Source organism: Cupressus sempervirens, chromosome 8 (genome assembly GCF_028749045.1).
Source record: "Cupressus sempervirens isolate cs-2001-9-10 chromosome 8, ASM2874904v1, whole genome shotgun sequence".
Classification (NCBI taxonomy): Eukaryota; Viridiplantae; Streptophyta; class Pinopsida; order Cupressales; family Cupressaceae; genus Cupressus; species Cupressus sempervirens.
This window is the reverse complement of record NC_143125.1, coordinates 658,453,936-658,474,784: the sequence shown is the minus strand read 5'-3', so window position 1 is coordinate 658,474,784 and position 20,849 is coordinate 658,453,936. Positions and strand designations below refer to the sequence as shown.

Sequence of the window (20,849 nt, the reverse complement as noted above, 5' to 3'; positions counted from 1 at the left end):
ATTCCTTGCCTCTCACTAGATAAACTCCGACAACCTCCTAATTTATCACGCTGATATTCCTCACTGATATCCCTGCGCTAACATTGCGCCCTTGCTAGCACTACAAGATTGTTTGCTAACACTACAAACTACTTCTCCAAACTTCTTCCTCCAAATGACCCAATGACCCCTTTTTATACTACTCCTGTTGGTAAACCAACGACCGAGATTAAATCAAACCAACAGCTGAGATTAAGACAACTGGACAACCAATAATAGAATTGGTTGCAAAGTGTCCAAAAGTGAATCACTAAAATTAGTAAATAATAACCATTTACTAATTTTTGGCAAGTGGACAAATAGTTGTCCAAACCACCCATAAATACAACTACTATTCATAGATAATGACAAACAGCTATCCAAGCTACCCATAAATACTACTGCTATTTTCGGGTCAGAAATAACAGCTATCGAACTAACAATAATTAACATTTCTTTGTGGTAAAATATATGCAAGGCCTATGAGAGATGTTCATTACGACGTACACATTAATCATCGCAGTCCTGATGTTAAGCATTCATTGGCCCTAGCTATCCATAACAAGCCTAAGGACATTGGACTGAATGTGTTTCTAGATTCAGAAGAGGTTAGATTGGGGGATCACATCGCTGGTGTAATATAAGAAGCAATAAGGAGTGCTAAGATTCATATTGCTATATTTTCCATGAACTATACAGAATCACCTTGGTGTTTGTCAGAGCTGACACTTATGCTACAGATAGGCACTAGAATTGTTCCTATTTTCTACTATGTTGACCCCATGGATGTTTGATATGCTAAAGGGGTCTATGCTCATGCATTTGATAAGCATGTAGAGATGGGAAGATATGCCTCGAAAAATATTTTGGAGTGGAAGAAGGAACTTTACAATGTGTCATTTAATGTTGGCCACATCGTTAAGAGCAAGGAGTGAGTACTAATTGCTTGACCTTTTATTTATCAATGCATCCTCTGCAATTTTCTTTTATATTTTACCAGAATAAAGTCAATTGTTATAGCCTGATTCTTATTCAATGTTGTGTTTGCATTTATACAGACGAAAACACGATGCTCGAGCATATCACTCATCGTGTGGGGATAGAGGTTAGAGAAGTACCACCAGTGGCCGCAGAACATCCGGTGAGCGATGTAGATGGAGTTGTATAGGACTCTGAATTTTGGATAAAATTCTAAATGTAAATAATTGTAAAATAACTATTCAAGTAATTGATATATTCCACACAAATATTAAAGTAGTGAGTAATGTGACACAATGACTTCCGCATCACCCTGTAGATGTTCTTTTGAGAGGTGCATAAAAATTGTGGATAAGACATTGTTATTTGACTAGTGCTCCAGTAGATTTTGGATGCTTCTACGCTTCTTCAGGCCGTGGTTTCTAACAGTTTAGTAAATTTTCAAGGCATTTTTGTGCCCAAAGAAATGTAATAGCACAATACGATTTTCAAGGCCCCATTGCTAGTGAGATCCCAAATGAGCCACTTAGCATAGAGGGAAATCCCCTATTTGGGAGTGGAAAGTAGTCCAAGAGCATAGGAGTCTTTGGGTTGACATAAAAGTCCTAGGCACCTCCATGAAACTCATGATGCACAACATCACAGGTCCAGATGAAATCCCTTAGAAGGCATTCAAGTTTGAGGTATGAAGCTTTAGAAGGAGGCATTCATGATCACTAGCTTTAGATATGAATTTGATATTACCCTTATTAATAATGTTGCCTAGGGAATGAGAATTGTATGCTTCTTCATATATACCTGATGCATATTAGAAAAAATGTTATCCCATAGAGCTTTGTAAAATTCACATGGGAAACGATCACATAGATCTTTTTAGGGTTCTTTTTCCTACTATATCCTCTCACACAACTGCCTCAAGGTCTCCATCATCACTCTCCATAAACTACACATCTTAACTAGAGCAAAAATCCTAGTCATACAAATCCCTCATCCTCAAAACCAAATCATACAGATAGAGCTAATAGAGAAAAGTATGATCTTGTAGCATGATCACCTATAAAGTGGTGAAAATACACATTCCATAATGATAAAGAAAGAAGGTAAGAATTAATGAACGTTGGAGATGACTTCAATGGTAGTCATTACTCCTACATTATTTCCAACCATTGGATGAAAATTTTAGCCCCTTACTCTTCAAGTAAGGAAATGCCTACGATGTTAATTATAAATATTTTGAATTATTTGATGATATATAATCTAATGAATACATTTGTGCAGTTTTAATTAAGAAATAAAAGCTCAAATTTATTTTAAATAAATTGAAAGCATGCATTGACCTCGTTATAAATGATCAAATTTTATATTCTCATTCAATTAGTATGTGATAAATTTAATTTCTAATTTTCAAAATAATAGAATTATCTGAAATATACATAAAATATAAGTAAATTCTAAGTCTTCCTTTATGAATTTTATTTTAACTATTTTGTACATTGTTTCTATTTTGTGTTTATGTTTATTAAATGGGTGTAAATTATTATTCATTCATGGGAGCTTAAAGACAATTCAATTTTGGGGACCAATAGTTAAATAGATATATGACTTGCTTATTTAGCCATTCCAAATTCACAAGTCAAATTTTCTCACAAGAGCACACAAATGTGAATTTTTGAGTAATATTTTTTAATCTATTATTTCATTTAAAAAAATCATTTTCATTCTAATATTTTGTTAAAAAATTATTCTATAAATTTATTAATTTTAAAATTTCACAAGAAATATTGACTTTATTTAAATAAAAAATAATTAATAACTGAATAAATAAAAGATTAATAACAATTGACAATCTAATTGGAAAATATATATTTTCAAAAAAAATAATATTTTATCATTGACAAGCTCAAAGGCATGAACTCCATCTCGCCAAGAGCTCTTGTTATTGAATGATCTAGACAATGTTAGCTAAATTTTATTTTCAAATAAATATAATTATGGTTAATTTATTATCATGTTATTAGATGTGTGGGGAGAAAGAGAAGGAAGAGAGATGACTTTATATTAGTGAAAGTGCTCATATATTTCATCATTCATAATCCTTCATTATAACTATCATATTGTAGCATAAAGGATGGTGTTGATGTGGGTACTACTTATTTTTATTAATGTTTAATAACCATCAATATTGAACTTGAGTGTTGTGTACATTCTAAGTAGGCTATGTTATCTACTTCAACTTGTTTGTCAAAATTTACATGCACATGTACTATAATTTTTTTAGTATAATAAAAAAATTTAGATGCTTCAACTTCTAGAAAAAATAAACCTCACAATAAAATAATTTTACTTAATTCAAATAAGTTCTTTTTAGATATTATCACTCTTTTAATTATAAGGGTCCAACACATTATGCACTCTCTTTTATGTAATTCATAACAGACTAAATTAGTAAATATCAATATATTTTGAGATTCGATTGGGTGTTCTGTTAGAATCCAATAAACACATACAATTGAATCCAAAAATATATTGATATTTAATAATAACTTGTGAAAATTTGATACTATTAAGTTAAATTAGAATATCCTTATTATGATCCATGATTTTACGTTATGGCGATTGATCCATCCATTTTCTCCAAATTCACTCGACCTTATGAACATTTTTTTTTCTCAACACCCTTCATCCTCAATCATATGGAATCTACTTTTGCTTTGTTCCTATCATACAAGCTAACTTTCTCTTTGTTTTCTAAGTTCAAATTGGAGAATATGTATGACATATATGTTGCATATTTACATGATGACACATACAGATGGAATATTCTTGAGCAGTAGATCCTCATCTCTCAACATTAATAACGAAAAGATGCGAGAAAATAAACATTAGAATTTAAGAGTTTTGATTAAACTTAATACGAAAGACAAGAAAAAAATCAAACAACTAAGCATTATCTTATAAGAGTTTAACTATGTAATTGACAAGAAATGAATAATTAGGGACTGATGCTCAATCCTTGCTATGAAGGATTGGACTGAGATTCCATGAAGCACCAAAGAGTGTTTCCTTTGACTTTCGAAGCTGCTTTCAGGTGAATCTACCCTTCTCTTTAAGTCATTTAAAGGCATCCCCAAAAACTCCTTTTGTATATCAAAAATGTTCAGTTTGTACACCATAAAAAATGGGAATAATCTGAGCACAAGTTTTGGATTTCATAAATGCTAGCTCTCGCAAGCACCACATTGATTCTGCATAGTTCATTGAAAATATGGCTATATGAACCTTTCCTCTTTTCATTAATGTTTCTAGTACACCGGGCACGTTATCTCCCCATATAATGTGAAACTCTAAAATGTACTTTCTTCCACTTGTGAAGCTTTTTTGAGTTGTATTTGCCTTCTCTTTTGTATCGCTCAAATGCGTCAAAATAGTCTCCTTTCAAATATTGTACATCTTCAAGCTTAACTTGGTAGAAGATGGGAAAAATTCAACTGATTTTCCTTCTTCTGTGTATGAATGCCAGCTCTTCCAAACAGTGGTTGGATTGAGCATGCTCCTTTGAAAATATGACAAAATGCAAGGAAGCACAATCGATTGTTGTTTTTACTTGTTGATCCACCAATTGACGCTCTTCTGAATTCAGAAAAACCTTTAGTTGTATGGCTGAATATTTAAGCTTTTCAGAGATCATGAGTCTAGCTAGCATATGTTTGGCGTGACTAATAAATACATTGGATGGTGCAGATTCTGTAACATGCGGAAAAATGCTGCTAGTGTTGGAACATGATGCCATGAAATTGGATTCGACGGTACAAAACAACAAAAGGGAAAAAGATGTAAATCTAAAAGAATAAAGGGATTCTTGTTATTCATCAGGCGAAGAGAAATCCAAAACATACAAAAAGCTTAGAGGTGTAGGTAGCGCAATAGAGAAATGTGAAGAAAGCCAGGTAGAACTAATAGAGAAGCGTGAAGGGATGCGATGTAATTAAATAAGAATAATAAAAGTGGCTCATTGCAGACAAAGGAGAAAGGAAGTTAGGACACAGGAACTTTCAATCAATCTTTTTGAAATTGTCTCTTTTCGTATCTCTTTTCGTGAAGCGAAGAAATGATAGTGATCCAAGACAAAGAGTGGCTGAAACCATTCATTGCTGACCGGTCTTTGCATAAGTAACAGCGCAGAAGACCCGCAGAAGTATCATCTGGTAAGAACTTCTAAATTCATAGACTTCCAGTCGATAATCTAGAATTGCCGACCAATTTAGAACTTTGTGCCAAATCCACATTCTTCATATATAGATATATATATTATTGTCTAGAAAGGGTTTTTAATTTGAAGACTTCTAGCTATAGAATTGCTGACCATCTAGAACTCTTTATATATAATTCATTTTTTTGAGTGGTTGTATTGTTTCATATATTCAACTGTCATATTTTGTACATGAAACTTTCAGCAATGTACCTTAGTGTGCAATGGGTACATGTGTAGATACAAGAGCTCAATTAAACAAAATTTTGACCTTACTTTTGTATGTATACATGCAATATATTTAAATTTGTACATTTTCATAATTTTTTCTCCTACATCTTCCTCTATCTCATTAAATCTCCATCAGTATCCATCCCTTATCTCTTCATCTCGACCTCCTTAAAATATCACTTTCTATATTTATCTTTACATCACTCCCTATCTCAATGTGCCTTCTTTATATATTTATATCTTCTATTCCTCTTTCTCTAAATTCCCCTCCCTCTCCTATCCTCTCCATGTCCCTCTTCTTTATCTCAGCATCTCTCCTCTTCTTGATCATCATCCATTTGGCCCCTTCGGCAATATTGTAGTTTTTATCAACACCAACTCAAGTTTAGGAAGATGTATCATTTGATGCCAAGGCCAAAGCTTAGATTCATATAACCTTTCGGGCTAACTTTGTAGATAATAGTAATTGAATAATAAATAATAAATAATCTAGGCGTAGAACTCAACAATTATTAACATATCCAACTCAATTAAAAAATAAAACAATCAACAACGAAGAAAGCTAAAAAATGATCAACTATTAGTAAATGAACATGCATTATCTACACGTCATCATTTTCTTGAATTTTTAAAAATAATAATTAAAAAGTATCTATGAAAAAACTAGTAGTAGGGGGTCTCCTCTCTTCTCCTACTTAAGGTGCCCACTTCAAGGTTGCTTAGGAATTATGCAACGGTGTCGTCTACCCATCCCCATTGTTCAGGATGTGTTGGATGTGCCCCCCCCATGCCATGCCATGCAATTGCATCTGCGGGCCCTCGTTGCACTTTCTCTAAGCGACTGGCTATTAGACAATAAAGGCATGAAGAGATGTGTGGGATGTTTTTTTAAATAAAGGTTCAAAATAGTGAATATTTTTTATATGTGCATGTGATTAGTTATAAATTTTAAATGTTTAGTTTTAATATTTATTATTTTATTATTTTATCGAACTAATAATGTTTATTATGTATATTTATTATTATTTTATATTGTTTAAGTTTAATATATATCATTAAGATATTCAATATATAAGTAGATTTATTTGTTTAATACATATTATCATTTACATAATAAATCTATATTTTAATTTTCATGTTAATTAGATTTAATTTACATTAATGGTAGTAAATTTAAGTGAATACGTATTAGTTTAATATAATTGTACATAAGTATAATATACAATATTAATTAGATAATAAGTTTTCAAATGAATCTAGTTAAAAATAAAAGAACACACTTGGTAAAATTCGAAAAAAAATATCATAACTTAAATAAAAATATAACTAAGTGTCAATGGTAAGAAATCTAATTAAAAAAAAACTAAATGGACCTAAAATAATTTTTTTAGTGTTAATCATAAAATTTATCATTTATTTTCCTTTAACAAAGATTTTTTAAATGAAGTGATATAAATGAAGTAATATAATGAAGCGATAATAGAGTGATACATGATGCCACTCTATCCATAACTGTGGGGCTAGATAGATGACGTCACTCATCCATGGCATGGCATGGCAACTGTCGGCCGCGTCATCCAAGTGCATTTGTATTGGAAGCACAAACATTTATTTATTTATTCATAGTGGTTGTTTTTATGTTTGATTCAATTTTGGTTAAGTTAAATTTATTAATAGTTTGATCTATTAATAGCTAGATTTAATTTTAGTTAGAGTTGTTAATATTTTCAATTAAATAGTGTTTAATAATACTATATTTAAAAGTTACATTTACATTTTAACTCTACATAAATATATTATATTTTTAGTTACTATAAATAAGATTTTGTTTAGTATATCATAATAAAAATAGTTAGAGTTATTAATATTTTTTCTATTAGATATAAGAGTTACGAAAAGGAGGAGAACCAAAAAGGTCACCATTAGAGAAAACAAGGAGGCCAAGCCTCACCACAGAGAATCAGAGAACATTGTACATCAAGTCAGAAAAACAACAGAAGAGAAGAGGAATAGTCTAGCTAAGAAGATGATAGGGCGTATCCACCCACGTTGTCCAACCTAAGGGGCCCTTCATTCAAACAATTCTTTTGTGCTCTTGAATCTGAATTGGCATGAATAATTCCTCTTTTTTGGCATGCCCTTTCTCTTTGATCTCCCTGGTTAGCCTATTATAATCATGCACGAAAACTTGCAAGTCATCCAAAGTTCTATGCCATTGGTACCCATCATGCAGGAACCTTCTCAATTTCTCCTGCTCAATCAAAATGGTAGCTTGCACCTACAAGTAGATTTTAAATTAAATAGTGTTTAATAATATTATATTTAAAAGTGACATTTTTTTCTAATTAATATTTTTAAAATTATTAAAAGTATAAAAGATTAAAATATTAATATATAAATTAATTTAGTAAAAAATAAAATACTTATATTAATAAAAATTTAAAAAATATATCAGAATAAAATATTTATCTAATTAGATGTATGTAGATTTTCATTTTTTACTAAATTAATTCAAAATCTTATTATCTTATTGTTTTTTAAATATGTATTATTATTTATAACTTAAAGTGTTGTTTAGAATTGAATGTTAAATATTAAATTTTGTCAAATGATATTTCCTTCAATTTTTATGTTAAATATTATTTTCCTTAATAAATTTTGTAACAAAATAATATTTTCTTGTGAAATATTAAATATTGATTTTATTTCTTAGATTTTAATAATGACTCTATTGAATTAGAATTTTAAAATTAATTAATTAATAGAGTTAATATAATTCTATAATTTTTTCATTATATTACTAACTCTATTATATTACTTCATTTAAAAAATCTTTGTTAAAGGAAAATAAATGATAAATTTTATGGTTAACACTAAAAAATTAATTTTAGGTCCATTTAGGCTTTTTTTTTTAAATTATATTTTTCACCATTGACAATTAACTATATTTTTACTTAAGTTATGATAATTTTTTAAAAATTTTACTACGTGCGAACTTTTATTTTTAACTCAATTAATCCGAAAACTTATTATCTAATTAATATTGTGTATCATAGTTATGTTGAATTATATTAAACTAATACGTATTCATTTAAAGTTACTAACATTAATGAAAATTAAATTTAATTAACATGAAAATTAAAATATAGATTTATTATGTAAATAATATGTATTAAACAAATAAATATACATATATATTGAATATTTTAATGATATATATTAAACTTAATCAATACACAATAATAAAAATATACATAATAAACATTATCAGTTCAATATAATAATAAAATAAAAATATTAAAGGTAGACATTTAAAATTTATAACTAATCACATACATATATACAAAATATTATTCACTATTTTGAGACTAAAAAGAGAAAAAAATTCTGAACCTTTATTTGAAAAAACAACCCACATGCCCATATCTCTTCATGCCTTTCCCGTGTGATGGCCACTCGCTTGGAAAAAGTGCAACTGGGGCTCGCGGATGATGCCATGGCATGGCGTGGAGGGGCGCGCATCCAGCCTATCCTGAATGATCGAGCTGGGTAGACGACGTCAAAATTGAGTTCTTTTTTTCCCACTCCGATGAAATTTTTGATGTACCCAATGAATACGTAGTTATCTATAAAAGGCTGTCTATGAAGCAACGTATTTGCACTTGATTTGACTAAAGTGATTTGACTAAAGTTTAAAGATATTGAAATAATTACTTTCTTAAAATAAAAAAATACACAATAAAAATAATTTAGCAAACCCATTTTCATTTAGCCAATCAGTAATTAGATATTTTCCCTAAATTCGGTGGAACAACAGGCGAGACACCAACATCTAAAAAATGGGATTCCACAGACGAAAGTTCTTCTTTGCCTTCTGCTTCTATTCGGAGATGCTTCCGCATTTCTCCCGCGCGGTTTCTTTCCCAATTAAGGTTGGTAGCTGCGCAATCGACACGTTCGACTCCACATTACAACTAGAGCACTTCTTTCGCACATTTATTTTTACCTCAACTTTTTTATTTGGTCCATCTTATCTCAAAAAGAAGACGAACAACCCTTCTAGTTTTGTCCTTCAGTTCTGTTTCTGTTGTCTTGTTTCATCAAATCTGATTTCATGGCATCTACTTCCAACACTAGCAGTGGCCAAGAGCTCAAAGAAATTTCCCCATCTACATTTAATTCTAGTGGATCCACAATATCAAAGTTGGAAGAAGGCCAAAGGAGTACGAAAAGTCAAATAAAACTTCAGCTGTCCTCAACTAGTCACTCTAACTCTTTTAGTCAGACTCTGTCATGCTTCTTCGTTTCTTCGTTTCTTCTGCAGGGTTACCTCAGTGAGTACACGTAGTCTACGCATCTAGTCCAACATTTATTTCTCATTACTTATCCCTCTCCTACTCTTTTATATGCACTACTCCTTTTCTCTTTGAACGCCCCTTTTTTCAACCTTTGTCATGTTCGCTTAAATCTAATTTCATGGCATCTTCTTCTAACCTGCACAGTGGTGTTCCGTTAAATTGCCAACACGTTGAAGAATTTCCATCATCCACATCTGCTTCTTGTGCATCCACGATGCCTGTGAAAGATTTCCCATGTTATGATGTATTTATCAATCATTTTAAACATCCTCTGGGCATAGCAATTTATAAAGAGCTTGACGCGTTGGGACTGAAGGTTTTTCTGAATTCGAAAGAGCTCAATTTGGGGGATGAAGAAGTAGAAACAACTTTTAAGAGTGCCTTGCTTTACATTCCAATATTTTCAGAGGGCTATGCACAATCCGACCGGTGCTTAGAAGAGCTGTCATCCATGCACAACAGGGGTAAATTAGGCACTAAAATTGTTCCTATTTTCTGCCGTGGTAAGACTAATGATGTACGCTATGTAAAAGGAGGCTACGCATTTGACCCAAACAAGCTTGAACGCGACTCTGAGAAAGGAGTAAGTACTAAGTACCCATCTCTCCACCAGATGCACTCAGCGTTTACTTATCGATTCATTATTTTATCTTGAGGCTCATAGACTTCAGTTATCCATATAACTTGTGACGTTTACTGTGTTTTCTTCGCTGTCGAATGTGTCCAGGGACGAAGACATGCTGCTGAAGACAATTACAGAGTGGGTAGCGAAAGATGGAAAAATGTGTCAAGAATTTTTAGGACCAGCTAAGACTAGTTCAGGCATCCAACAACAGGGATAAGAATTTGCAGCAACTACATCTACTTCAGGTGGATCGATAATGCTTGTGAGAAAGGTTAAGTATGATGTATTTATTAACCATCGGGGTCCTGATGTCAAACGTACACTTGCCATAGCTATCTATAAAATGCTCACAGGAATGGGACTGAAGTTTTTTCTGGATTTAGAAGAGCTTAAGTGGGGGGGTCACTTTCCTAGTGTACTAGAACAAGTAATAAAGAGTACCTAGCTTAATGTAGCTATATTTTTAGAGGACTATGCAACATCCAAGTGGTGTTTGCGAGAGCTTTCGTTGATTAGCGGAAGAGAAGGCAGTAACTTTGTTCCCATTTATTACCATGTCTTTTCATATAAATTAAGATATATTGGAAAGGGAAGCTATGGTAAGGCATTTGGGCGGCACCATGACAAGGGTAGATATAACCAAGAGAAGCTGGAGGAGTGGAAGGAAGCACTTCGCCATGCTTCATTTTGTGCGGGTCATATCGTCAATAGCAAAGAGTAAGTACTGATTACTCCAATCATGGCAGTTAACCCAAGTTCTTGTTGATACATTCTTTGCATGTTTCCTTCCTCATTTTCAGGCTCACGGACTTTTTAAATTGATATTTTCAAATCTGAAGTTTATTATGTTTCCTTTGTTGTTGGATATCTCAGCGACGAGGACATGCTCCTGAAGAAGATGATGGATTTGGTAACAAAGGAAGGTAAAGAGGCTCAAGATTTCAAATTAGGTAACACTCATCCAATCATTCACCCACGAGGTAAATTGGCATTTCTTTGTGGTAAAATATATGCAAGGCCTACGAGAGATGTCCATTACGACGTACACATTAATCATTGCGGTCCTGATGTTAAGGGTTCACTGGCCCTAACTATCCATAACAAGCTTAAGGACATGGGACTGAAGGTGTTTCTAGATTTAGAAAAGGTTAGATTGGGGGATCACATTGCTGGTGTAATAGAAGAAGCAATAAGCAGTGCTAAGATTCATATTGCTATATTTTCCATGAACTATGCAGAATCCCCTTGGTGTTTGTCAGAGTTGACACTTATGCTATAGACAGGCACTAGAATTGTTCCTATTGACCCTATGGATGTCCGATATGCTAAAGGGGTCTATGCTCATGCATTTGATAAGCATGTAGAGATGGGAAGATATGCCTCGAAAAATATTTTGGAGTGGAAGAAGCCGCTTTACAATGTGTCATTTAATGTAGGCCACATCGTTAAGAGCAAGGAGTGAGTACTAATTGCTTGACCTTTTATTTATCAATGCATTCTCTACAATTTTCTTTTATATTTTATTAGAAACAAAAAAAAAAATTGAGAAAAAATTACTATAAATTTGTGAATCTTGAAAGGAAAAGTTTGGCTTTATTTTTTCTTTAATAAATTTTGTCTGGAGATCAACCTATTGCATAATAATATAATATATTGAATACAATTTAATGTACATACATTTAAAAATTGAATAATGATGAAAGCAGTTTGAAAATAGAGCTCCCTTTATGCTGTGTATTCTGCAGCCTTTCATTTAGTTTTACAAATCCTGTACATACAGATGGAATCTTCTTGAGCAGCATATCCTCATCTCTCCACATATATAACAACAAAATGTGAAAAAATAAACATTAGACTTTAAGAGTTTTGATTACACTTAATACGAAATACAAGAAAAAATTCAAACATCTAAACCTTATCTTATAAGAGTTTAACTATGTAATTGATAAGAAATGAATAGTTAGGGACTCATGCTCAATCCTTTCTATGAAGGATTGGACTGAGATGCCATGAAGCACCAAAGAGTGTTTCCTTTGACTTCTGAAGCTGCTTTGAGGTGAATCTACCCTTCTCTTTAAGTCATTGAAAGGCATCCCCAAAAACTCCTTTTGTATATCAAAAATGTTCAGTTTGTACACCATAGAAAATGGGAATAATCTGAGCACAAGTTTTGGATTTCATAAATGCCAGCTCTCGCAAGCACCACTTTGATTCTGCATAGTTCATTGAAAATATGGCTATATGAACCTTTCCTCTTTTCATTACTATTTCTAGTATACAGGGCATGTTATCTCCTGATGTAATGTGAAACTTTGAAATGTACTTTTTTCCAATTGCGAAGCTTTTTTGAGTTGTATTTGCCTTCTCTTTTGTATCGCTCAAATGCGTCAAAATAGTCTCCTTTCAAATATCGTACATCTTCAGGCTTAATTTGGTAGAAGATGGGAACAATTCTACTAATTTTCCTGCTTCTGTGTATGAATGCCAGCTCTTCCAAAAAGCAATTGGATTGAGCATGCTCCTTTGAAAATATGACGAAATGAAAGGAAGCACAATCGATTGTTGTTTTTACTTGTTGATCCACCAATTGACGCTCTTCTAAATTCAGAAAAACCTTTAGTTGCATGGCTGCATATTTAAGCTTTTTAGAGATCATGAGTCCAGCTAGCATATGTTTGGCGTGACTAATAAATACATCGGATGGTGCAGATTCTGCAACATGCGAAAAATTGCTGCTAGTGTTGGAAGATGATACCATGAAATTGGATTCGACGGTACAAAACAACAAAAGGGAAAAAGATGTAAATCTAAAAGAATAAAGGGATTCTTGTTATTCATCAGGCGAAGAGAAATCCAAAACATACAAAAAGCTTAGAGGTGCAGGTAGCGCAACAGAGAAATGTGAAGGAAGCCAGGCAGAACTAACAGAGAAGTGTGAAGGGATATGATGTAATTAAATAAGAATAATAAAAGTGGCTCATTGCAGACAAAAGAGAAAGGAAGTTAGCACACAAGAACTTTCAATCAATCTTTTTGAAATTGTCTCTTTTCGTATCACTTTCTGTGAAGCGAAGAAATGATAGTGATCCAAGACAAAGAGTGGCTGAAACCATTCATTGCTGACCGGTCTTTCCATAAGTAACAGCGCGGAAGACCCGCAGAAGTATCATCTAGTAAGCACTTCTAAATTCATAGACTTCCAGCCGATAATCTAGAATTTTTGACCATCTAGAACTCTGTGCCAAATCGACTTTCTTCATATATATATATATATATATATATATAGATATATATATTATTGTCTGGAAAGGGTTTTTAATTCGAAGACTTCTAGCTATAGAATTGCAGACCATCTAGAACTCTTTATATATATAATTCATTTTTTTGAGTGGCTGTATTGCTTCATATATTCAACTGTCATATTTTGTACATGAAACTTTCAGCAATGTATGTTAGTGTGCAATGGGTACATGCGTAGATATGAGAGTTCAATTAAACAAAATTTTGACCTTACTTTTGTATATATACATGCAATATATTTAAATTTGTACATTTTCATATTTCTTTCTCATTTGATGCCAATGTCAAAGCTTAGATTCGTATAACCTTTCGGGCTAACTTTGTAGATAATAGTAATTGAATAATAAATAATAGTAAATAAATAATAAATAATCTAGGCTTAAAACTCAACAATTATTAACATGTCCAACTCAATTAAAAAATAAAAAAAATCAGCAACCAAGAAAGCTAAAAAATGATCAACTATTAGTAAATGAACATGCATTATCTACACGTCATCATTTTCTTGAATTTTTAAAAATAATAATTAAAAAGTATCTATGACAAAACTAGTAGTATGGGGTCTCCTCTCTTCTCCTACTTAAGGTGCCCACTTCAAGGTTGCTTAGGAATTATGCAACGGTGTCGTATACCTAGCCCCATCTTTCAGGATGGGTTGGATGTGCCCCCCCCATGCCATGCCATGCGTTGCACTTTCTCTAAGCGAGTGGCTATTAGACAATAAAGGCATGAAGAGATGTGTGGGATGTTTTTTGAAATAAAGGTTCAAAATAGTGAATATTTTTTATATGTGCATGTGATTAGTTATAAATTTTAAATTTTTAGTTTTAATATTTATAATTTTATTATTTTATCGAACTAATAATGTTTATTATGTATATTTATTATTATTTTATATTGTTTAAGTTTAATATATATCATTAAGATATTCAATATATTAGTAGAATTATTTGTTTAATACATATTATCATTTACATAATAAATCTATATTTTAATTTTCATGTTAATTAGATTTAATTTTCATTAATGCTAGTAAATTTAAGTGAATATGTATTAGTTTAATATAATTTGACATAAGTATAATATACAATATTAATTAGATAATAAGTTTTCAAATGAATCTAGTTAAAAATAAAAGTTTGCACTCGGTAAAATTGGAAAAAAAATATCATAACTTAAATAAAAATATAACTAAGTATCAATGGTGAGAAATCTAATTAAAAAAAAACTAAATGGAACTAAAATAATTTTTTTAGTGTTAATCATAAAATTTATCATTTATTTTCCTTTAACAAAGATTTTTTAAATGAAGTGATATAAATGAAGTAATATAATGAAGCAATAATAGAGTGATAGATGATGCCGCTCTATCCATAACCGTGGGGTTGGATAGATGATGTCACTCATCCATGGCATGGCATGGCAACTGTCAGCCCCGTCGTCCAAGTGCATTTGCATTGGAAGCACAAACATTTATTTATTTATTCATAGTGCTTGTTTTTATGTTTGATTCAATTTTGGTTAAGTTAAATTTATTAATAGTTCGATTTATTAATAGCTAGATTTATTTTTAGTTAGAGTTGTTAATATTTTCAATTAAATAGTGTTTAATAATACTATATTTAAAAGTTACGTTTACATTTTAACTCTACATAAATATATTATATTTTTAGTTACTATAAATAAGATTTTGTTTAGTATATCATAATAAAAATAGTTAGAGTTATCAATATTTTTTCTATTAGATATAAGAGTTACAAAAAGGAGGAGAACCAAAAAGGTCACCACAAGAGAAAACAAGAAGGCCAAGCCTCACCACAGAGAATCAGAGACCGCTGTACATCAAGTCAGAAAGACAACAGAAGAGAAGAGGAATAGTCTAGCTAAGAACATCATAGGGCGTATCCACCCACGTTGTCCAACCTAAGGGGCCCTCCATTCAAACAATTCTTTTGTGCTCTTGAATCTGAATTGGCATGAATAATTCCTCTTTTTTGGCATGCCCTTTCTCTTTGATCTCCCTTGTCAACCTATTATAATCATCCACGAAAACTTGCAAGACATCCAAAGTTCTATGCCATTGGTACCCATCATGCAGGAACCTTCTCAATTTCTCCTGCTCAATCAAAATGGTAGCTTGCACCTGCAAGTAGATTTTAAATTAAATAGTGTTTAATAATGTTATATTTAAAAGTGGCATTTTTTACTAATTAATATTTTTAAAATTATTAAAAGTATTAAAGATTAAAATATTAATATATAAATTAATTTAGTAAAAAATAAAATTCTTATATTAATAAAATTTTAAAAAATATATCATAATAAAATATTTATCTAATTAGATGTATGTAGACTTTCATTTTTAACTAAATTAATTAAAAATCTTATTATCTTATTTTTTTTTATATATGTATTATTATTTATAACTTAAAGTGTTGTTTAGAATTGAATGTTAAATATTATATTTTGTCAAATGATATTTCCTTCAATTTTTATGTTAAATATTATTTTCCTTATTAAATTTGTAACAAAATAATATTTTCTTGTGAAATATTAAATATTTATTTTATCTCTTAGATTTTAATAATGACTCTATTGAATTAGAATTTTAAAATTAATTAATTAATAGAGTTAATACCACTCTATAATTGTTTCATTATATTACTAACTCTATTATATTACTTCATTTAAAAAATCTTTGTTAAAGGAAAATAAATTATAAATTTTATGATTAACACTAAAAAAATTATTTTAGGTCCATTTAGTTTTTTTCTTTTAAATTATATTTTTCACCATTGACAATTAACTATATTTTTACTTAAGTTATGATAATTTTTTAAAATTTTTACGAAGTGCGAACTTTTATTTTTAACTAGATTAATCCGAAAACTTATTATCTAATTAATATTGTGTATCATATTTTTGTTGAATTATATTAAACTAATACGTATTCATTTAAATTTACTAACATTAATGAAAATTAAATTTAATTAACATGAAAATTAAAATATAGATTTATTATGTAAATAATATGTATTAAACAAATAAATCTAGATATATATTGAATATTTTAATGATATATATTAAACTTAATTAATACACAATAATAAAAATATACATAATAAACATTATCAGTTCAATATAATAATAAAATAAAAATATTAAAGGTAGACATTTAAAATTTATAACTAATCACATACATATATACAAAATATTATTCACTATTTTGAGACTAAAAAGAGAAAAAATTTCTGAACCTTTATTTTAAAAAACATCCCACATACCCCCATCTCTTCATGCCTTTACCATGTGATGGCCACTCGCTTGGACAAAGTGCAACTGGGGCCCGCGGATGATGCCATGGCATGGCATGGAGGGGCGCGCATCCACCCCACCCCGAACGATCGAGCTGGGTAGACAACGTCGAAATTGAGTTCTATTTTTCCCACTTCGATGAAATTTTTGATGTACCCAACGAATACGTAGTTATCTATAAAAGGCTGTCTATGAAGCAACATATTTGCACTTGATTTGACTAAAGTGATTAAATGTTTTCTCTAAATTCGATGGAACAACAGGCGAGACACCAACAACTATGAAATGGGATTCCACAGACGAAAATTCTTCTATGCCTTCTGCTTCTATTCGAAGATGCTTCCACGTTTCAACCACACGGTTTCCGTCCCAATTAAGGTTGGCAGCCGCGCAATCGACGCATTCGAGTCCACATTAAAACTAGAGCACTTCTTTCACACGTTTAGTTTACCTCAACTTTTTTATTTGGTCCATCTTATCTCAACAAGAAGACAAACAACCCTTCTAGTTTTGTCCTTCATTTCTGTTTCTATTGTCTTGTTTCATCAAATCTGATTTCATGGCATCTACTTCCAACACTAGCAGTGGCCAAGAGCTCGAAGAAATTGCCCCATCTACTATTAATTCTAGTGGATCCACAATATCAAAGTTGGAAGAAGGCCAAAGGACAACAAAATGTCAAATAAAACTTCAGCTATCCTCAACTAGTCACTCTAAAACTTCAGCTGTCCTCAACTAGTCACTCTAACTCTTTTAGTCAGACTCTGTCATGCTTCTTCGTTTCTTCATTTCTTCTACGGGGTTACCTCAGCGAGTACACCCAGTCTACGCATCTAGTCCAACATTTATTTCTCATTACTTATCCCTCTCCTGCTCTTTTATATGCACTGCTCCTTTTCTCTTTGAACGCCCCTTTTTTCAACCTTTGTCATGTTCGCTTAAATCTAATTTCATGGCATCTTCTTCTAACCTGCACAGTGGTGTTCCGTTAAATTGCCAACACGTTGAAGAATTTCCATCATCCACATCTACTTCTTGTGCATCCACGATGCCTGTGAAAGATTTCCCACGTTATGATGTATTTATCAATCATTTTAAACATCCTCTGGGTGTAGCAATTTATAAAGATCTTGCCGCGTTGGGACTGAAGGTTTTTCTGAATTCGAAAGAGCTCGATTTCGGCGATGAAGAAGTAGAAACAGCTTTTAAGATTGTCTGGCTTTACATTCCAATAATTTCAGAGGGCTATGACTAGTTCATAGAAGAGCTGTCATCCATGCACAACAGGGGTAAATTAGGCACTAAAATTGTTCCTATTTTCTGCCATGGTAAGACTGATGATGTATGCTATGTAAAAGGAGGCTACGCATTTGACCCAAACAAGCTTGAACGCGACTCTGAGAAACTGGAGGAGTGGAGGAAAGTGCTTTACAGCGTTTCACATTATGTAGGTCCGATCGTTGAGAGCAAGGAGTAAGTACTAAGTACCCATCTCTCCACCAGATGCACTCAGCGTTTACTTATCGATTCATTCTCTTATCTTGAGGCTCATAGACTTCAGTTATCCATATAACTTGTGAGATTTACTATGTTTTCTTCATTGTCGAATGTGTCTAGGGACGAAGACATGCTGCTGAAGACAATTACAGAGTGGGTAGTGAAAGAGGGAAAAATGTGTCAAGAATTTGTAGGACCAGCTAAGACTAGTTCAAGCATCCAACAACAGGGAGAAGAATTTGCAGCAACTACATCTACTTCAGGTAGATCGATAATGCTTGTGAGAAAGGTTAAGTATGATGTATTTATTAACCATCGGGGTCCTAATGTCAAATGTACTCTCGCCACAGCTATTTATGAAATGCTCACAGGAATGGGACTGCCGGTTTTTCTGGATTCATAAGAGCTTAAGTGGGGCGGTCACTTTCGTAGTGTACTAGAACAAGTAATAAAGAGTACCTGGCTTAACGTAGCTATATTTTTAGAGGACTATGCAACGTCCAAGTTGTGTTTGCGAGAGCTTTCGTTGATTAGTGGAAGAGAAGGCAGTAAGTTTGTTCCCATTTATTACCATGTGTTTTCGTATGAATTAAGATATATTGGAAAGGGAAGCTATGGTAAGGCATTTGGGCAGCACCAAGACAAGGGTAGATATAACCCAGAGAAGCTGGAGGAGTGGAAGGAAGCACTTTGCCATGCTTCATTTTGTGCGCGTCATATCGTCAATAGCAAAGAGTAAGTACTGATTACTCCAATCAAGGCAGTTAACCCAAGTTCTTGTTGATACATTCTTTGCATGTTTCCTTCCTCATTTTTAGGCTCACGGACTTTTTAAATCGATATTTTCAAGTCTGAAGTTTATTATGTTTCCTTTGCTGTTGGATATCTCAGCGACGAGGACATGCTCCTGAAGAAGATGACGGATTTGGTAACGAAGGAAGGTAAAGAGGCTCAAGAATTCAAATTAGGTAACACTCATCCAATCATTCACCCACGAGGTAAATTGGCATTTCTTTGTGGTAAAATATATGCACGGCCTACGAGAGATGTCTGTTAGGATGTACACATTAATCATCACGATCCTAATGTTAAGCGTTCATTAGCCCTAGCTATCCATAACAAGCTTAAGGACATGGGACTGAAGGTGTTTCTAGATTCAGAAGAGGTTAGATTGGGGGATCACATCGCTGGTGTAATAGAAGAAGCAATAAGTAGTGCTACGATTCATATTGTTATATTTTCCATGAACTATGCAGAATCCCCTTGGTGTTTGTCAGAGCTGACACTTATGCTACAGACAGGGACTAGAATTATTCCTATTGACCCTGTGGATGTCCGATATGCTAAAGGGGTCTATGCTCATGCATTTGATAAGCATGTAGAGATGGGAAGATATACCTCAAAAAAGATTTTGGAGTGGAAGAAGGCACTATACAATGTGTCATTTAATGTAGGCCACATCATTAAGAGCAAGGAATGAGTACTAATTGCTTGACCTTTTATTTATCAATGCATCCTCTACAATTTTCTTTTATATTTTATCAGAATAAAGTCAACTATTACAGCCTGATTCTTATTCAATGTTGTGTTTGCATTTATAGCGACGAAAACACGGTGCTCGAGCATATCGCTCATCGTGTGGGGACAGAGGTTAGAGAAGTACCACCGGTGGTCGCAGAATGTCCATTGAGCGACGTAGATGGAGTTGTATAGGACTCTGAATTGAGGACAAAATTCTAAATGTAAATAATTGTACAATAACTATTCAAGTAATTGATATATCCCACATAGATATTAAAGTAGTGAGTAATGTGACACGATGACTTCCGTGTCACCCTGTAGATGTTCTTTTGAGAGGTGCATAAAAATTGTGGATAAGACATTTTTATTTGACTAGTGGTCCAGTAGATTCTGGATGCTTCTATGCTTCTTCAGGCCACGGTTTCTGACGGTTTAGTCAATTTTCAAGGCATTTCTATTCCCAAAGAAATGTAATAGCACAATAAGATTTTCAAGGCCCCATTGCTAGTGAGATCCCAAATGACCTAGTTAGCATAGACGGAAATCCACTATTTCCGAGTGGAAAGCAGTCCAAGAGCATAGGAGTCTTTAGGTAGACATAAAAGTCCTAGGCAGCTTCATGAAACTCACGATGCACAACATTAGAGGTCAAGATGAAATTCCTTAGGAGGCATTCAAGTTTGAGGTATGGAGCTCTGGAAGGAGCAAAACATGATGAATAATAGACATGTGTACCAGCGAACACTTTAGAATAAAT

General features: G+C 32.4%; 1 protein-coding gene across 1 annotated transcript; it reads right to left on the bottom strand.

Moving 5' to 3' along the window:
- Positions 1-12,746: 12,746 nt before the first annotated feature.
- On the bottom strand, positions 12,747-13,629 carry LOC149544166 (protein PHLOEM PROTEIN 2-LIKE A6-like). The gene is made up of 2 exons (XM_089795920.1): positions 13,584-13,629; positions 12,747-13,171 (listed from the first exon to the last, which is right to left on the bottom strand). The coding sequence occupies exons 1-2, from the start codon at positions 13,627-13,629 to the stop codon at positions 12,747-12,749; spliced, it is 471 nt and encodes a 156-aa protein (XP_089652046.1).
- Between the last annotated feature and the right edge of the window lie 7,220 nt (positions 13,630-20,849).